The sequence below is a fragment of the Uranotaenia lowii genome, chromosome 3 (assembly GCF_029784155.1).
Source record: "Uranotaenia lowii strain MFRU-FL chromosome 3, ASM2978415v1, whole genome shotgun sequence".
Taxonomy (NCBI): Eukaryota; Metazoa; Arthropoda; class Insecta; order Diptera; family Culicidae; genus Uranotaenia; species Uranotaenia lowii.
In genome coordinates, this window is record NC_073693.1 from 309,390,147 (window position 1) to 309,408,240 (window position 18,094).

An 18,094-nucleotide genomic window follows, 5' to 3' on the forward strand; every position below is an offset into this window, starting at 1 on the left:
ATTCAGCCGACGAAGACTAGTTCTGAAGAAGGAACGAATTGAAAGCTGCGAAATTCCAAGTTGCTCAGTTTATAACATGATCCGCTTGTTTGCCAAAAATTCGTCTGCAGATCAATGTTAGCATGTTGAAATGTGAGTACCTTCAATATCATGTATTGTCAAACTACAATCTTTAAATTGCTAGTGCTTAACTTCCTTCCTCACATTTCATTCAATGTTTTTAGGGAATATATTTTTGTCATTCATTTGTGTTTTATTAATTTGATTTTTTTCTATTTTCCTCTCTTCTTTACAGGTAGACTTCCGGAAACAAAACTTAAAATAAATAAATTATTTGAAAAATAAAATGTATTATTATTCTTCGAAATGAAACATTTGTGGTACCTGTGGTAGAAACGAAAGAAAATAATAAGAACAAAGAAAAAATGTTTTCGAATTAAAATCAAAATAACTTGGAAATAAAGGAAAATGTTATGGCATCAAACGGAAATGCTATAGGTTCAAGGGATTTAAGATTTTGAATCAAAGTATTTCAGATTTTGAATCAAGAAACATTCTTTGATTCAAAGGAAAACATTTCTTCGAAACAGAGGAAAATGTTTTTGAATCTAAGTAATTTTTATTTGTCCCAAAATCAAAGGAAAAAATCCTTTGTTTTCGTGACACTTTCCTTTGAAACTAATTTCTATTTTTCTGCGTGTAATACTAAAGCAAGGCTGCCTCGGCACTACCTCCTTTAAATATTCCTTGGGATTGGATCTAATTTCTTTGGTCCAATTCTTGTATAAATTAGACCCAAGAATAGGCCACGGATACAGGTGCTCTAAGAATTAGAGTTGAAACAAATTTAGCCCAAAATCACACCAAACTCGATATGAATTCTGGAATTATTTATAATGTAGATGTATATAGATTGACAGCGTTACTGCGCAGACACCAGATACCCAGACTGATCAGTGGCGCTTGAATCCATACAACTACAAGTCGCCCAGAATCATACTCCATCTGTCGGGGCATCGTGAAACTACTGTGCTTCATCAAGAAAAAAAATTACACTTGATAATAAACAAGCCAAATGAAAATTGCCTTGACTGAATCATCTATTAGTATTTGAATTCTATCACAGAGAACAGAGTTCGAGCTGGAGCTCAACACGTGTGTTTGAATACCAACCTAAGTTTCAAACCAAATGCGTAAGTGGACTAACATACATAAGATGTCGCTACCGGTACACCTATTTTTGTTTTCATGTTTTTGACACGCTTAGAAATTACTACTCATCGCTTATCTCAAAGGAGGCCAATGCAATGTATGACAGTAACACAAATTTTGGTGTAATAAATTTTAAAACATCATGATTTAAAAAAAATGCAAATCATATTTCAATCACAATTGAACGCTGTCATATGCCCCATATTGTTCAAACAATTTTGGCGCTGAATTGAAAGTTGAATTCCAAGTGTTAAAGTATGTTTTGGGATATTACTATCAGTTAACAGTTTTCTAGAACAGAAAATGTGAACATAAATGTTATAATTGTAAACTATGGCTCGATATTCTGGTTGATGTTACCTGAGATCGATAGATGAGGACTTCTAACTCAGGGTTAGTAATCAGTAGAAATGATTAAAGTTATTAATAAACATGAGTTACATAATAACATCAACCGGAATACCGACCCATAATTAACAATTATAACATTTATGTTCACATTCTCTGTTCTAGAAAATTATTTACTGACAGACATACTTTAAAACTTGGAATTCAACTTTCAATTCAGCGCCAATATTGATTGAACAATATGGGACATATGCTGGGACATATGACAGCGATTAAAGTATGATTGAAATATGATTTGCATTTTTTTAAAATCAAGATGTTCTTAAAATTTATTACACAAAAAGTTGTGTTACTCTCATACATTGCAATGGCCTCATTTGAGATAAGCTATGAATATTAATTTCTAAGCGTGTCGAAAAAATGGAAAAATATGTGTACTGGTAGCGACATCTTATGGATGTTAGTCCACTTACGAATGTGGTTTGAAACTTTGGTGGGTATTCTCACACACGATTTCAACAAATTTTTGTTCGGGCCCGATGTCTGTTCTCTGTGATTCTATCTCAAATGTTTTCATTATCGTTTTTGTCTTCAATATTAATTGTTTACTTTAATTTACTGTATCATAATAAGAGATGAATGTTATACAAACAATGACTGTTGATCGATTGAGATGAAAAAAAAAGCAACATTATATGTGGTTACAAATATTCTAAATGGAAAGAAGTTGCGACTAGTTTATGTCAGTTTTTGTTTTTTATTTCGTAATAAATCTGTTTGATTACATTTTTTTCATACGACGTAATGAGAGAACGCGAGAATTTGGCATAATTCTGGACTGGACTGGAAAATTAACCTTAAAAGCGACCATGTTTTTAGACTTTTTTCCCCATCCTAATCCGTACACGAGAGCAAAGCAAGGGCGCGTGAGAAATGTCAACTTAAAAATCTTTTATTCGACAAAAAAAAAATGTTGAAAAACTGCACTGAATTTGGAATATTTCAAAATGTATATGTTTCAAATCCATTTCTCTTTGCTTCCAAAATTTTTTCACCTTTGACATTCAACCAAATTCTTTGATTCAAAGTTTTGTTAAAACCATATTTCGAAAGTAATTAGTTTATTAAATAAATCCATTCTTCAAAAAACAATTATTTTGAATAAGGGTCATTTTAATGTTCCTTAACCGCTGCCCAGTAAATAAGAAATAATTTCGCTGTAACTAAACTTATATATCGATTTCAATGCTTTTCCACACCACCAAAACGAATTTTGAATGGTAAAAGAACAGTACTATCTTGATGCAAACGAAAGTCATTTTTATTTTCTTGTCGTATTATGGAATGTCAAATAGCGTATGTCTGTGTGAGTGAATTCATTTAATGTTTTGATTCTGATGTGACGAATTCACGTTTGTTTTATTTTACCCATGGATAAAATCAATTACACGTGCGATATTCAAAAAATGGTTCGAAATTTAATAAAAAAAAATAGTAATGAAAAAATAACATAACAACAGAACAGGAAAAGCTAAGCTATTCTTACTGAACGGACTCGGATGATTGAGATTGTTTGTCAAGAATCATCATTATGTCAACCAACGCACTTTGTTAGGAATTTATACTAAATTTGCAGGAAAATACATCATCTCGAAGCCAAATATATTGTTTCCACAACTGCCTCTACCAGTGCAGTGGGCGGTAAAAGGGCTAGTTTGATATCCAAGTTTAGTTAGATATTTTGAAAAGAAGGCATTTCTCGAATGTGACAAAATTTTTCATAGAAGGGAAGTTTAGGATTTATTGGAGAAAAAAGTAAATAAAAATCTGACACCGATATTTTTTGTTGTAGATGGTGACTAAATGGTATATTTCGTTGTTGCGATTTTCATTAAGCTTCTTCTGTTAACAAAACATTGCTTTACAAATTTTGTAAATATTACCTCTACTTTTATTTTATTTAGTTTTTGTAAACCTCTATAAATGCGGCAATTCGGCTAGGTGAAGGGTTTTGAGAAACTCTAGCTGAAACAGATTTTTCAACAAAATTTTATAAGAATCTCGTCCATTCGACTGATTTAACAGTTCTAAACAGTTATATAATTTAAAGCCACATTCAATATACTGTAGTTTTGCAATATACAATCAGTGGAATGTTTTTACGAGTCATTTGTTGTTTTCTTAACAAGTCCTAAATCGTTTTATAACTATTTACAAATAATTGGGTTTATCACAATATTTTTCTACTCCGGAAACTTGAACTTACCCTTGACGGAGGTTTCAGGGTTAACGAAATTTTGCAGTTGAAATTGATCTTCACAAATGAAGCCAATAATGTCATAAAATGGTTATTTTTCAACCACAACGCAATAAGGAAGTGGAGCAGAAAATCTCAAGTTTTCATTCAATTTTCATTTCTTTCGAAGTCGATGTATTTTTTATAAGTTTTATGGTTGAATTCTAACCACATTTGGTTAATGCGTTCCAATTCAAAAACGGTTAGTAGTGGTTTTCGAAATCTATCGTGTTTGTTATTTTTTTCTCTCAAAAGTAAATAATCAAAAACGACCGTGTTCATCGCTTGATATAAAAAAAAAAACAAATAGCACAATGCAAATGTGTGTGTGATATATCCATATTTTTCCTTTTGTGTATGTGGCCGTTAGTTTCACGATAACCCGTAGATAGCGCTGCGGAACAAGCGCCAAAATCAGCCTTAAGTGGTCAGTCTGGGTATCTGGTGTCTGCGGTTACTGTCTTCTTCAAGTTTTTTAGATAGATTTTCAATATTTTAGTGTAGTTTCAACAGAGATGCCAATTTTACATCTCTCACGCACACTTATTAAGTGCGGACAAGAACGAGAAAAAACACTTCAATTTCAGGAAAATAAACCATGAAACCTGTTTTTCGGCTAGTTTTTTGTACAGAAGGTTTTTATGGTGACATATATTCTGTTCTTCTTCATCCGTACACGCCAGCTAGTATGGGTGTGCTATGAAAAATGTCCACAAAAACTCTATTGAATGCAGCGCTGCTAACATTCTATAAATTTAGGCGTAATCTGATGCAGTATACGCCTTAATTTATACAATTAATTGAACAAAAACTTGCTGCAGAATGTAGAGCTGGGCGAAACTGATTTTTTAAACTGACAGCATACATTCTTTCAGCGCATCGGAGCGGTAGTGAAAAAAATTGAAAACAAAACTTTTTACAAAACAAATTGAATTGTCTCGGTTTTTACCAGTAAAATTCCTATTTTTATAGTTTGTAGCCCAACAAAGATTCCAACGATTTCAATGACCCGACTATAACCGGCAGATTAACATGGATCATCGACAGCACCAGTCGCTGGACGCTCCAGTACCTCAGGAAGTGCACCCCCTAGATGCTCGGCACCGGAAGCCCAAGTCGGACCCACTCAGCTGTCCGATATGTGGCGTTACCCTGAGACCGCATGATATCGATCATCACTTTGCCCTGGAGGTGGATCGGCTCGATAAGATACTGAAACCGAAGAAGCATGTTTCACATGGACCGATGAATAATGGTACTGGCAGATTTTCCGTTGCCGACCTAACGATGGCCATACCCAGTGGAAGTGGATCTTCATCGTCCAGTAGTTCGACCGCTGCTGGTGTTGGAGTCAATGGACATGGTTCAATGGAAGGCTGTAGTTCGGATACGGTTGGAACGACTCCCTCAGTCAATCCGGATGAGTGCTGGGGAACTTATCAGAAAATTAAGAATAACAGACAAGCTAGACTGAAGGTAGGTTACATTTATAGGTAAGAAATAATTTGTTTATTTTTGATAACATTGAATGATTATTTTTAGATGAAATCACGAAAACGTAAGCACGAGGATAACGTATGTCCTATCTGTAATAAATTGGTTTCGGAAGAGATGAATAGTCACGTGGAGAGTTGTCTGCGGCCATCGGTGGAAACTAATGGAACTGGCAATGGAACCAAGACAAATGCGTCTGCAGCTGCTGAATCCGAGGATGATGATGACACGAATATCGATGTGGAGGGTGAATCTTTTGAGGTGTACGAATGGGCTGGTCAGACCCGGGTACGAACTGCCGGGGCTTTCCATCAGGCTGGGGCATTTGCCAGCACAACAGTCCGTGTAACGAATGCTGAAGATACAGACGATGAACTGAATGTGGATGGAGATGAAACTCAGATCTATGGACCGCCACAATACACCGAACGCGATGTGATTTATTCTACGGTTGAGACTCACGACAAGGATTCATACCTTCGAGGGTTAGTCATGGCAAATGAGCCGACTACGGTAAATCGATCTCTAGGGATTGATAATCCGGGAGAAGGATCCAGTCGAAGTTTTGGCTGTAGTAATGCTGTTCCTAGTCATGCCGCAGATTCGCGTAATGAAGAAAATTCCGATCAAATAATAGAATCACTGAAGTCCAAAATCCGTGAATATGAAGGCTACATTCAGAACCGACCAAAATGTTTGATCTGTATGGATGATTTCAAAAAACCGGTGGTTTCCATCTGCTGCTGGCACGTCTACTGTGAGGAGTGCTGGCTGCATACTTTGGGCGCCAAGAAACTTTGCCCTCAGTGCAGTATGATCACTTCACCCACCGATTTGAGACGGATCTATTTGTGAAAAAAAAAATAGCTGACTTCCCACACGAGACGTAAAGAGTAAGTGATCTAACACCCCAAATACAGGTTTAACATTCCGAACGAATTTTATTCTGCGGAAGCAAAACGAAACGGAGGAGCTCAAAGTTACCCATAAAATTTAGCATTTTTTGGATTTCCAGTAACGTTAGCAAAAGATCGAGAAAAAAACATATACAAACAACCATCGAAGACAATAATCGTCCTTAGGAACACATTTTTCCGGTTTCTCAAACAACTTTTCTCAGTATCTCACTATCGGATTCACTCTTTGTTCTGCATAATGGATTTTATTTTTCGAATCGTTCTGATTCATTAAGGAGCATTTTTTTTGTATCTATGCGGTTAAATGCCATACCTGTAACTGCAACAGACCTTCGATTTGGAGGCTTCGCCTCAAATATTTCTATGAATGTAAGTAACTAGTGCTTAGAATCTTAGGTTTATCCTAGATGCAATCCCTCTAAAATGTTAAAACCCAAATTCGATGAAGTGGTATTTTTTTTAGCAGACACAAGAAAAACGTTTTATTTTTTTCAAGCAGCTGTTTCTAGTAGGTATAATGTACTTCAATCATTCGTCTCTCGCGTTTACTTTATTTGCATGTAAGTATTCTCGTTCCTCATGTTTCACTGTTTATTTTTAATTTTTATTATATCTATTTAGATTTTCCTAAAAATAATAAATTTTCTATTCAAGCATAAGAATACAAGAAATAAATTATATAAAACTAATTTTTTTCTCTTTTTAAGCGCCGAAATCCAAATCTATTATCACTTTCAAATTTTACAATTCTTTCTACAAATGAATACAATTGATGGAGGGCGAATTTTAAATTGTGTGTGGCGACCGTGATTTTCTTCAAGATACCTTGATCTATTTCAGATTTTATGTACCTACCTCACATTATTAAATGTAAATTGGGTGCAGTCATGTTCAAGCTGAGAGAAATCCAAAGTGGATAATATTCAATTTCAATATTACTGATAGTATCAGATCAGTGGAGACCTTGATTGGATCGATTGACTGTAGATCAAACCGAGGATTGCCGTGGAATCGTTTGACAATGGAGCAGCTAAACGACCTTGACCTCACCGAAAGCTCCAAAGCAGCAGGTCTCAAATTCAATGTCGGAAAAATCCAAGTGAAATCCACACAGAAAGTCCTTCCAATTTCGTGGTGGCTGGGCAACAAGTTGAGAAAGTGGGAGTGCTTCCGGTATCTTGGTAGCCAGATAATAATGGTGGTGCCAAGAAAGATATCGAAACCCGGATCATAAAGGCCCGATTTGCGTTTGCGAGTTTCCTGAAAATCTGGCCAGATCTCTCTACGAATGAAAATCCGAACCTTCAACTCAAACGTCAAATCCGTATTGTTGTATGGGTGTTAAACTTGGTGCACATGTGTGGTGACGACACGAAAACTGTAAGTATTTGTGAATCGCTGTCTGCGGGCGGAGTATCCTTTTGATTAGGCGTTTCTCTAAAAAAACATAACTAGGGACTTGTTATTTTATTCAACATTTTATTGTTTGAATCTCATCAGACAGCCAAAACAGGGTTGGAAATAAGTTAATTTCGAAATATATCCCTTGCGGATACGGCAGAAAAAAAAACAATAATTACTGACATTCAATACTCTCTATCTCCCTATCATTCGTCAATTCCGTCCTGTTGCCTACACACATCCTTTCACTAGCCTAAAATTTTTATGTTATATGAAATTCATGATTTCCAATGTAACGGTAAGTAGCGAGATGATCAGTATAGAGTACAAAGGTAAAGAAAAACCAACGGATAGTTATGAAACTTGAAACATCGACAGCGTGCAAAATGTAATAAGAAGGTGCAACAAAAATTGAACAGGTGACAGGCTAGATCAAATTTTGTGAAAGATCCTAGTAGTTGTGAGCGATTGAAAATGGCGTGCAGTATCGGGATCTCTAAACTATCAAAAAGTTCAAATGGGGATTTGTCTGTTTAAGTCGATTAACTAGCTAAACCTAACAAGTCGAGTAGATTGCAGCTGCTGCTCACAGCTTCCGTTTGCGACCTCGACCTCCTCCACCGGTAGAAGCAGTGGTGGTTGGGACATCTCCGTTTTCCTTTGGCGCGGTTCCATTAGTTTTTGGAACTTCCGCAGCGGCGTCTGTCGATTTGTCCTCCGTGCTATCTTCTGTTGATTCGGGTTCAGGTTCTGTGCTTGACTTGCTGTTGCTGCCGCTTGAGGACTCCTTGACGGGTTTCGGTTCCGGAACCGGTGTAGGATCCTTTTAGAAATAGTTGAAATTAGATCTAAACCGTGAAATAAGGTTTTTTGTTTAAAAGAGCTTACCTTCGATGGTTTCTCCTCCACGAGAAACAAGCTGTGCTGTCCGCCGCTGGAAACTTTGAGGATCTTTTTACCCTGTACCTGTTTGCTGCTGATCTGAACGGGGCTGGTTTCATCGTCTTCACTGCCAGTTCCCAGCTGCTGATTGGATCCCATTCCCCAAGCAAAGACCTCTCCCTTGTCGGTTACTGCAAACGAAGTACTTTCGCCACACGCAATATCCCCAATGTTCCGGTTTGCGAGAGTTTCAACTGGTGTCAGTGTTATGGCATCGGCGTTAACTTCCCCTAGACCTAATCGACCGTACTCCTTGCGGCCGATAACGTACACCTTGTCGTCATTCTTGAGGACCATCGTGTGATGCTGCCCTCCGGTGATGCTTTTGACGTCTGTAAAGCTGGTGAGTTCCGGTACGAATACCGGTTTTACGACGTTTTCGCTAGGATTGGGGATTCCCAACTGGCAATAATTGTTTAATCCGAAGGCAAAGATTCGCCCCGTGCTGTGGTCTTTGTAGAAGGTGCAATATGTGGAAGCCCATATGGCATCGGCCTGTACCTTTTTACCTTTAAGGGTCACCACACCCGGTTGAAGCAGATCGGTTTTGCCTCTTCGCGATTCACCTGATGCGGCCCGAGTTGAAATGCGTCCTAGCTGACCTTGTTCGGCACAACCAACCGTGTAGACGTGTCCATTCTCTGCTAGGATGACCAAGTGATCCCCTCCGGAGGCAATGTCCACCGATCGAATACCGGGGATGACCTGGATCGGGAGCCGTTTGTTACCTTCCAACGTGAGACCCATGTTGCCGTGAGAATCCTGGAAACGAGAAACCAAGTAAGACGCGATTAGTTTAACGTTTCCTTCCCTGAACCCCAACAAATTAAAGAACCCACCGTACTGAAAACATTCCGCATAAGTCAAGCTCGATACTTCCCCCTCTCGATAGGCTATTCCGGGCGTAAGCTAATGTTAGATTAGTCTGAATTGAGTTCTGTTAGTTTGCTTTAAAAAAAGGCTAACCTTCCTCGACAAACACACAGCTCGCAGATTGTACTAAAAGTGCTAGCCAGTCACTTCTCAATTAACCCGCCATCTGACCATGGGTACAATAGGACGATGCGTTCCTTCGGTGTTTGAAGGGTGACATCGAACAATTGCACTCATCGATAATTATGATGGTTACCATCGGACAATGGTATACATCGATAATGATGGCAAAATTAAAGTCAACCCGACTGGGTTGTTTTTCTGGTAGCGAAGCTCCCCCTTCCAAGAGGGTACCTTGCTGAGGTATCTATTGCAGGCTTTAGTCTCAGACCTTCCCGAAGCAGAAGTAAGGAGCAACGAGTGCTCGTAGGGGTGCTCCAAGTGCAAGATTAACACTAGCTTGGAAAGCCCATTTTTAAGAATCTCTACCGATGGTGAGGGGAATCGTATTTCGCTGGAAGCAGAAATATTGCGGTATAAAATTTGAAGAAAGATTTTTTGATAAGACGAAATATGCCATATTCTACTTTATTTAGTGTGAGGGCAGAACGTAAATCATGAAATACTGTTAACCTTTTTTCTTCACTTTTACGAGACACCTCGGGTTGGATTCGAACCAACATCATTCTGATCTGTTTCATACAAACACAGCTGCTTTAACCATTTGAGCTAACCAAGGTTGTTATGCAATTGTTAAAGAAAAAAAATCTGAAGATCTTACCTATAACCATAGCCCATTCTAAACAATTTTTGTAAAACAATCTTTATCGGAAGACCACTGCAACAATAACTGATACAACGACAGGAGGTTGATCATGCTTTTAAAGGAATTTTTCCAGGCGGCGATTCTACCTATTGCATCAAATTAGCTACCTAGCCCTTGTTTTCTCACGGGTAGAAACTCGTTTCGAAATGCACTCAAACCCGTGAAGAGTAGATTTTTGCAAACGATAGTTAATTGTTGTCTTCAAGCGAAGGGGGAAAAAAGCAAACGTTATCTTACGTAGGCAGCCAAATTGATCCCTGGCTCAAGAATATAATCTTAATTAGAGAAATTCCCTTTGGCAGGGGATATCTTCCATTCAAACAGTCGAAAATGTGTCCTGACTGTTGAACGAAAAAGGAATAGACAAAGAAGTGTAGGGTCCCTTTAAATTTTAAATCAGACGATGCGCCTCCGACAGGTAAGAAAAGAACGGTAAGAAAAGTTTCCCCTAATTTATCACTACAAGGCAGGAATTGAAAAGCAACGAAGTAGAAGGAAAAAGAGGCAATTGTTAGACAGGCCGAACACGAATAAGGAAATGCGCTTCGTTGGACCTGGAAGAACACCTGAGAGTTTGGAAACCAGAACTCCCTTTAGCTGCCTCTTGTCTAGCTGTGCGGTGAATTTGGGCGGGAAATGTTTCATTTGGCAACTGTCGTTTTGTTGAATGAAAAAAATTGGTTCAACAGCTGTTCGATTCTTAAATTCCGTTGGAAGCGAAAAGGACTTATTGGACTACTGTCAGTTTTTTAAGTCTCAATATATGTTCCTCGAACGACCTTTGTCTTGACTTGAAAATTATAACCTGTAGTTCAAAAACTGAAATTTGTACCTAATATAGATAAGGATTCTATCATTTGACTTAATTTACATAGTAGAAAGTATTTATAAAATTTTCCACAAATTAATAGAGCAACAATATGATTTCTTAATAATATCTTCTTTATAAACATCCCAATGACGATAAATAAGCCGTATTCACAAGAATAAATTCCAATGCAATTTAAAAAACTAGAGAATAGAGATGACAGGCAGATACGACTTCATTTTGAATATTTTCACTGTAACGGAAATTATTTTCCCTAGTATTTATTAAACCATTAAAAAGACTCAATCAGTTGAAAAATGTATAAGTGAAATATGTATGTTTTCTGGGAAAATCGAAATAATAGTTGGGTAATAATAATTGAGGTAGTTATTTTTAGTTATTCAAGCCTCAAATGTAAAATTTGATTTAAATTATTGTAATAATGACAAGAACTACTACTCGAAATGGCGTTGTAAACTAAAATAGGTACATGCAATTTCAAAATCTTTTAGTTGTTCGTAAGATTGAAAATTTAAAGCATGTTTAATGATTATTCGATAGAAATTTGGTATGTTATGTTAAAATCATTTAAAGTATTATTTTAGATAAGAATCAATCAACCCGAAGAAAAGCGTCTTACCCGGAACGACCCCCAGGCATAGACCCGCCCGTCGTTCAGCAAACATGCGGAATGTGAATCGCCGGCCGATATTTTGAGACACGGTGCCGGCAGCTCAATCTTGCGTGGAATGAACTCGGAACCCTCCTCATCGGCCGTTGCCCGGCCTAGGGCTCCCTCGTCGTTGCATCCGAACGAGAACACCTCGCCCTTTCGGGTCAGGCAGAGGTTGTGCATTCCTCCGGCCGAAATGTCCACAATATCCCGCAGCCCGTCAATCAGAGCCGGCCGGGTTTTTTCCATCACGTCCTCGCCGAGGCCCAGCTGCCCAACCTCACCCTGGCCGCAGGACAGCACATTTCCGCACAGCTTAGGCAACGTGGGAAGCTGTAGCTCATCTACGGCGTGGAAGAAGTAGAGAAGCTATCTTTTAGAAAAGGTATTATTTTCCGGAAACGGGACCGAACGTTGCTCTCATGTATACTCACATTTTGTGCTGGTTCTGGGAATTTTAGCAGCAGGAGCATCCCCGTTGGAGGGGTTTTCGCGCTTCGGTCGACCGCGTCCCATTTTTGGTGCTGCTGGCCTACGTCACCCGATTGAGGTTATAATTTTAATTTCACTTATGGCGAAATAAACTCGACTTCCCTCAATTGAAAACGGTTCACAAACTATTGCTTCAACAGATAACTACAATCTAGCATCACTTGGTATCCGTATATAACGGTTTTTCGGGTTGGTTACTTGCCGAAGGCCGAGACACGTTTGAAAGAAATTTTCAGCGTGATCAAACTGCTTCTGCTTCTGCCCCGTTTTCTTCGTAGTTCACGTACTGCCGGTTGGTCGATCAACTTTCCGTCCTTTCCGCCCTTTCCGCGGTTTCCGCGCGCAATCCGTAAACTTTTTTGATTTTCCATCTCTGTTTCGCTTCCGTTGCATGCGCATGATGCGCATGCGCATTCATCTGTCATGCACGCTACACGCGTAGAAATAAATGGCTTAAAATGGGTTTCCGGTTTAGCTTTCCGATTAATGGACTGGGATCTACACTGAGATGAATATTCTTCGAAATCATTTTTAAAGTCTTTGGATAGATAACATTTTCAAATCTCCGCACATTCCCAAAATAAACTTTTTCGAAATATAATTATTATTATTCAATACAATATTTAAAAAAAACAACAACGAGAATTTATATTGTATCCATGCTCAAAAAAAGGATTTGTGTGGAGAAAAAAATCAAGCCTGATTGTTTAAAGAATATAATACATTTTTCCAGGATTTCCAGGACAACTTTGAAACGAAGTGTGCATGGTATCTTTAGAATTTATTGTGTTTATTGTATTTATTGGTTGTAATTGTAATACAAATTTTACGTTATGCAACATTGCATTAAAACTTAAAATACAAAATCTGTACATCTTACAGAGTTGGAAAATTTAATGATAATTTTCCGAAATCTAACCTTTTGAAATATTTTCTAAATTTTTATCTAAATTTTTATCTAAATTTTTTTATTCAGTTTTGCAAGGTAGTTTACTTCAGTGTCACAGTGCCGTACGCAAGTTTTCCGACGACAGCGCACATCCTGATATGTGAAATCCTCGCGCTGCCCTCAAACCATTATCAAAACACCAAGACGTCTCGTGTGCTTTATATCGCTTCCTGGTTTCGTTCAGGTACCCGCAACGACTGGCATGGAACCAGAGTAGTGGACGCAATTGCTAATTTGCCACCGGTGAGTGACCTTGGTCGACACATGATCACAACAAGGAAAAGCTATGAGGAGCAGTGATCCGGAAAGCACGAAAACAGCGGAAAGTGATTTGTTGAGCCACCACATTCAGCAGGCATACTGTAAAAATCGTCCCCAGTATCGTCAGTCCCGAAAACTTACAGCTGTAAAGGTAAAATAAATTGTTTCAAAATGATCTATCTACAACACCGAACTATTCAGAAGTCAGAAGATAAAAGAATTTTGCATTTAAATTAAAACGCAATTTCGTCCTTGGAAGAGCATCAGGTGATTGTGTTAATTTGTTTTTCTCATTTCAGGCTTATTCTGTGGCAAACGAGTCCCGGCATTTGCTAGTGTTTGGTGTTCCTCAGATCGACCTGACCCGAGAATTGCGAAACGAGCTAAGCCGATACGGAACAGTACAGCAGGTGCAGAATGTTACCGAAGCCCTAAAGAAAACCGGAAGTGGTAAGTATTGTGTCATTCATGTTAACTATGTATTATTTTTAGGTACTTACCTACATAGGGAGGGATACTATCAACTTTACAATGAATTTATTATAATTAAATTGAGTTTATTCGTTGAAATTACGGAAGAACAGGCGGGTCAAATAAAAACTATACCTAATAGGGGATTATTAATTAATTAATTAAAAAAGGAATTATAGACAACTTTGAATCATTTATCTTCTTTCTTTGGGGAAAGTTTAAAGGTTTTTTGTTTAATTTTTGCTTCGAGATTTGTTATTTATTTATTCAATAAGCTTTTATTCAAATGATCGAATATGTCAAAACTAAAAGCACCACCTTCCATTTTGTGTCATAATGCCAAATGATCATTATGTTAATCGACTATTATACCAAAGGACCATTATGCCAAATTACCATTTGTAAAATTTACTTTCGTTACATTTGAAGCATTTTTGGTTAAAATTATCTTAAATAAAATAAATTTATTTTTACTGGAATGAGATTGCGTATTAATGAGAAAAAAAACAATGAAACTCATCCAAAATTTACATAATATTTTCAAAATATTAGGAAAAGAAATCCGTGCACATTTAGTTATTCAGAACGTTTTTAAATTCTAGATTAATAAATATTCAGAAAGTTGAATTCAGAATTGCAGATATCAAATTTAGCTATTCAGATATCTGTAGGAAGAACAATTCTTAAGCAATTAATTTCATTTCTGCTATCGGTTTGCTGTAATGTAGCTCGTAATGTTCGATACAATTCTGAGTAATGTTGTTTTAGATATCCAAATCGAACATGCACAGTATTTTCACAAAGTTTAAACAACTGTCAGAACATGGAGAATTTACGTAATTGGAACTTTTTTTCATAGCTTCACTTAATCCTTCCAATATCACTCAGAAGGAGTATTAATCTAGAATTTAAAAAAAAAATAGGGCTTACTTTCTGAATAAATAAACGTGTACGGATTTTCTTTTCCTAATATTTTTAAAATATTATATAAATTTTTGATGAATTGTTATTTTCATATAGCATTTTCGAAAAAATACAAAGCGATTAATCTCCGAAACACTAGACGGCTGACAGGCGTCCAGTTTTTATATGTTCTTATTTAAAAAATGCAATTTAAATCAAAATGCTATGAATTATTCGTTTTTCGTTTTCCAGTCAAAATTGAAGCATTTACCGACGTGTTTCATGTGAAGTTTGAAAAACTTGAACGCGCTCGAAGGGCCAAAAAGCTGTTGGACGCCCGCAATTTCTACGGCGGTATCTTGCACGTGTCGTACGCTCCGGAACGGGAAACAGTTACCGAGCTACGGGAAAAACTTTTCAAACGACGAAAAGAGGTAGAATTCAGACTCCGCGTTAATACACCCAAGCGTGATCACAAAGCGACCGACCCTGACGGTAGTAGTGCTTCTTCGAGTGGCGTCGTCCCAAACAAACGGTTCAAGTCCACAAACTTTCCGTGAGAGGATCTTCGCGTTATTATAGCTCAGCAGCAACGAACAATAGATTGAGATTGGAAACGTCAAAACGTGAGGAACCATTGTTTGCACCATCCATCAGGAACTGCAATAGCAAAAGCGATGAAGGTGCCACCAGAAGTAATTTAGATTAGAGTTTATTTAAAATTGTCTTTTAAGCTATAATTTATTTTTTCCACAAGGTGCAATGTAAAACGTGCTCGCAGGTGTTCTGCTGTACAAAATGTCGGATCAAACATGAGGACAACAACCATCAGGAGATGCGGGCTATACGGCAGATCTGTTACATCTGCAATGGACGACCTTTTCCGCTGCGAATCGATACCAAAATAACGCCCGGCAATCTTCTAGTGAATCACATTTTGAAGGAACATCTTCCACTGCGGTGCAATCGATGTGCTAAGGTTAGTATGGTTCAACAAATTTTGACCACATGAAAAGTTTTTCAACGTTAGAGATTCAGACAACCATTTTGGTATGAAAAAAATGTTAATACAAAAAAATAAGCAGTAGACAAGGTTTAACAGCAAATCTCTCGAAAAAATTTTGCGGTTTATCACAAATACTACCTGATTCTTTAAATATCATGACATTTATCAATCATCCATTAATAGCATGACAAAATCTGAAGCTGAATAAGAACATAATAATTTAAAACGGTTTTAGGTATTCACTCACGTTTCGGACTTCAGTTCAATAATGCGTTGCCTCCATCGTAACATCAACGATCAGAATCTAGACAGTACTTGTTACTTAGAGAGAAATCATATTGTCCAGGTCGAATGCGTCGATGGGAGCATAAGTTCAGTTGAGTCAGAAAATAAGGAAAATCTAATTGATAATTCTTCGTCCTCCACCGATCGTTCGGATGCCACTCAAAAAAGTGGACATGGTCCGGCAACTGCTATAAAAATCAAAGGTCCTTTGATGGCGCCGACTCCACAGGTGTCGAAAGATTTGAATGCGATCTCTGAAGCGCCAGACGACATCAATGAAGCATTGCTGACCCCGTTGTCCATGATCAATCTTCGGTGGAAGCGCAAAAGTCGCCAGAGCTTTGACAGTATGCTTTGCACAACGGGTAACATTTCGGCTGTGAATGCTTCGACTGGGGTAAGCAACAGTCCGGGGAAAAAGTTAGTACGAACTACTTCTACTCCGATGGTTTACGGTTGCATGACAAAAACGGTAGGAAACGAGTCATACAGTGCAATAGGACAGGTGTCCAGTATTCATAGCAATAGCGGAAGTGAGTCTGATTCCCGATCCAATGACATAACACCCATTTCGCCGACTTCCTATGAGATCAAAAAAGTTAGAGCTATCATACGTAGTCGATCCAAAGTGGCGGCCACCCCCTTGAGACAAGTGATGTCCCGTAGCATCCAGCGAGCAATTGCTCAGCATGGATACTACAGTAAAATGGTAGCACCCGGGACCCAGCGCAAGATGAGTTTCAATACAACAGAAGGCAGTAGCATGAACAGCGGTATAGACTCCCCAGTAAAAGAAGCGCTAGATCTTAGAACGACTCCAGCACTCAAACGATCTTCCAGCGAATCATCATCAGGTTCTAATCGCTCATCAAAAATGGTTCGTCTGAGTTCAAAATATCGTAGTGAGGACTCCAGTGCAACAACGCTAGAAGGTACAAATCCAACAGCTGGAAACGACGTTGACCAAGAAAATCGAGATAATCACAGAATATCCGATGAAGCTGGCATGTTAAAACCTGTACCCAGTCATTATCAGGACACACCTCGCATTTCAAACGGTATGCTTAAGAAGGTGATTTCATTCGCTACTCCAGACCTAACAAAGCTAAGAAATACTATGGCTGATTCAAGTCCAGACGAAAGTCGTGAGATCTGGGCCACTCCATGTGCTCCTCCGCCGAGAAGTTTGAGCTGTTCAGCACTTCAGGAGTCCAAATACGATTCATTTACCAATGACGAAAATAGTGACGCTTCCAGTTCGGACGAAGTCTTCCTTCCACCGGCCAGATCACGATCATGCAAACAGCTAAAATTACACTCCCAATCTCCGCCAAGTACTGGTAAGCTGTGGACCATAGTTTCCAACGTGATTCGCTTGGCTTCTCGATCGGACGTCCAAGACGAACTGTCCGGCACTGGTAGCGAGTCAGATGGAAGCGTAAATTCTAAATCATCATCCTCAACGTTGGTTCAAACGGCGGCCTCCTTTGCGGGGTATCTGAAAAATCGTTTTCAAGCAACGACCTCGCTCGTTTCTCAACGAACTTCATCATCTGGTTCGGACGACTACACCGCGGCAGCCAACCGGTACAGTGCCAAAAGGCGCCGGGCTAACACTTTGTACAGTCGCCCCTACGAAACAGGCGGAATGAGTGGCCGTGCTTTATCCAGCCCCATTGCCAAACGGAAACGCATCCAAGGGCGACAACCAATCGAAAGGATGAGACTGAACATGGGCGACAGCGGAAGTGATTTTTATTAACCAATTATAAATTTTATTCGATAACCCGTTAGGGTGAAAGTTAGCTTTTTATGTAATTTTTGTAATATTTTATCAATAATAGTGCCATACTGTGGAGATATCATTGAAATAATAAACTAACGTAAGACGAATTTGTTTTGGAAAAATGTGAAATGTTTGCTGGATGTATTCTTGA

The 18,094-nt window shown here is 38.3% G+C and overlaps 4 protein-coding genes across 5 annotated transcripts; 3 read left to right on the forward strand and 1 right to left on the reverse strand.

Moving 5' to 3' along the window:
* Positions 1–4,752: 4,752 nt before the first annotated feature.
* On the forward strand, positions 4,753–6,908 carry LOC129755258 (E3 ubiquitin-protein ligase Rnf220-like). The gene is made up of 2 exons (XM_055751650.1): positions 4,753–5,332; positions 5,399–6,908. The coding sequence occupies exons 1-2, from the start codon at positions 4,889–4,891 to the stop codon at positions 6,203–6,205; spliced, it is 1,251 nt and encodes a 416-aa protein (XP_055607625.1). The 5' UTR covers positions 4,753–4,888; the 3' UTR covers positions 6,206–6,908.
* Positions 6,909–7,726: 818 nt separating this feature from the next.
* On the reverse strand, positions 7,727–12,593 carry LOC129756987 (regulator of chromosome condensation). 2 transcript variants are annotated; one of them, XM_055754070.1, is made up of 4 exons: positions 12,225–12,593; positions 11,758–12,159; positions 8,557–9,372; positions 7,727–8,491 (listed from the first exon to the last, which is right to left on the reverse strand). In XM_055754070.1, exons 1-4 carry the CDS (start codon positions 12,261–12,263, stop codon positions 8,255–8,257), a joined length of 1,494 nt encoding a protein of 497 aa, XP_055610045.1. In that variant the 5' UTR covers positions 12,264–12,593; the 3' UTR covers positions 7,727–8,254. The 2 variants fall into 2 exon arrangements, with proteins under 2 accessions (XP_055610045.1, XP_055610044.1); XM_055754069.1 differs by having other exon boundaries at positions 11,758–12,134; positions 12,225–12,589.
* Positions 12,594–13,303: 710 nt separating this feature from the next.
* On the forward strand, positions 13,304–15,426 carry LOC129751734 (RNA-binding protein 48). The gene is made up of 3 exons (XM_055747401.1): positions 13,304–13,643; positions 13,792–13,942; positions 15,119–15,426. The coding sequence occupies exons 1-3, from the start codon at positions 13,518–13,520 to the stop codon at positions 15,424–15,426; spliced, it is 585 nt and encodes a 194-aa protein (XP_055603376.1). The 5' UTR covers positions 13,304–13,517.
* On the forward strand, positions 15,422–18,076 carry LOC129751733 (mitosis initiation protein fs(1)Ya). The gene is made up of 3 exons (XM_055747400.1): positions 15,422–15,561; positions 15,624–15,845; positions 16,108–18,076. Exons 1-3 carry the CDS (start codon positions 15,544–15,546, stop codon positions 17,917–17,919), a joined length of 2,052 nt encoding a protein of 683 aa, XP_055603375.1. The 5' UTR covers positions 15,422–15,543; the 3' UTR covers positions 17,920–18,076.
* The last annotated feature ends 18 nt before the right edge of the window (positions 18,077–18,094 follow it).

Bases quoted from the DNA above. Each gene is read 5' to 3' on its own strand.
- LOC129755258 (XM_055751650.1), top strand. From the start codon at position 4,889: ATGGATCATCGACAGCACCAGTCGCTGGACGCTCCAGTACCTCAGGAA. The intron at 5,333-5,398 runs GTAGGTTACATT...GATTATTTTTAG, and splicing joins ACAGACAAGCTAGACTGAAG to ATGAAATCACGAAAACGTAA.
- LOC129756987 (XM_055754069.1), bottom strand. From the start codon at position 12,306: ATGGGACGCGGTCGACCGAAGCGCGAAAACCCCTCCAACGGGGATGCT. The intron at 9,373-11,757 runs GTAAGACGCTTT...TCTCGTTTCCAG, and splicing joins ATGCCTGGGGGTCGTTCCGG to GATTCTCACGGCAACATGGG. The intron at 8,492-8,556 runs GTAAGCTCTTTT...TATTTCTAAAAG, and splicing joins TGGAGGAGAAACCATCGAAG to GATCCTACACCGGTTCCGGA.
- LOC129751734 (XM_055747401.1), top strand. From the start codon at position 13,518: ATGAGGAGCAGTGATCCGGAAAGCACGAAAACAGCGGAAAGTGATTTG. The intron at 13,644-13,791 runs GTAAAATAAATT...TTCTCATTTCAG, and splicing joins GAAAACTTACAGCTGTAAAG to GCTTATTCTGTGGCAAACGA. The intron at 13,943-15,118 runs GTAAGTATTGTG...TTCGTTTTCCAG, and splicing joins CCTAAAGAAAACCGGAAGTG to TCAAAATTGAAGCATTTACC.
- LOC129751733 (XM_055747400.1), top strand. The intron at 15,846-16,107 runs GTTAGTATGGTT...AAACGGTTTTAG, and splicing joins GGTGCAATCGATGTGCTAAG to GTATTCACTCACGTTTCGGA.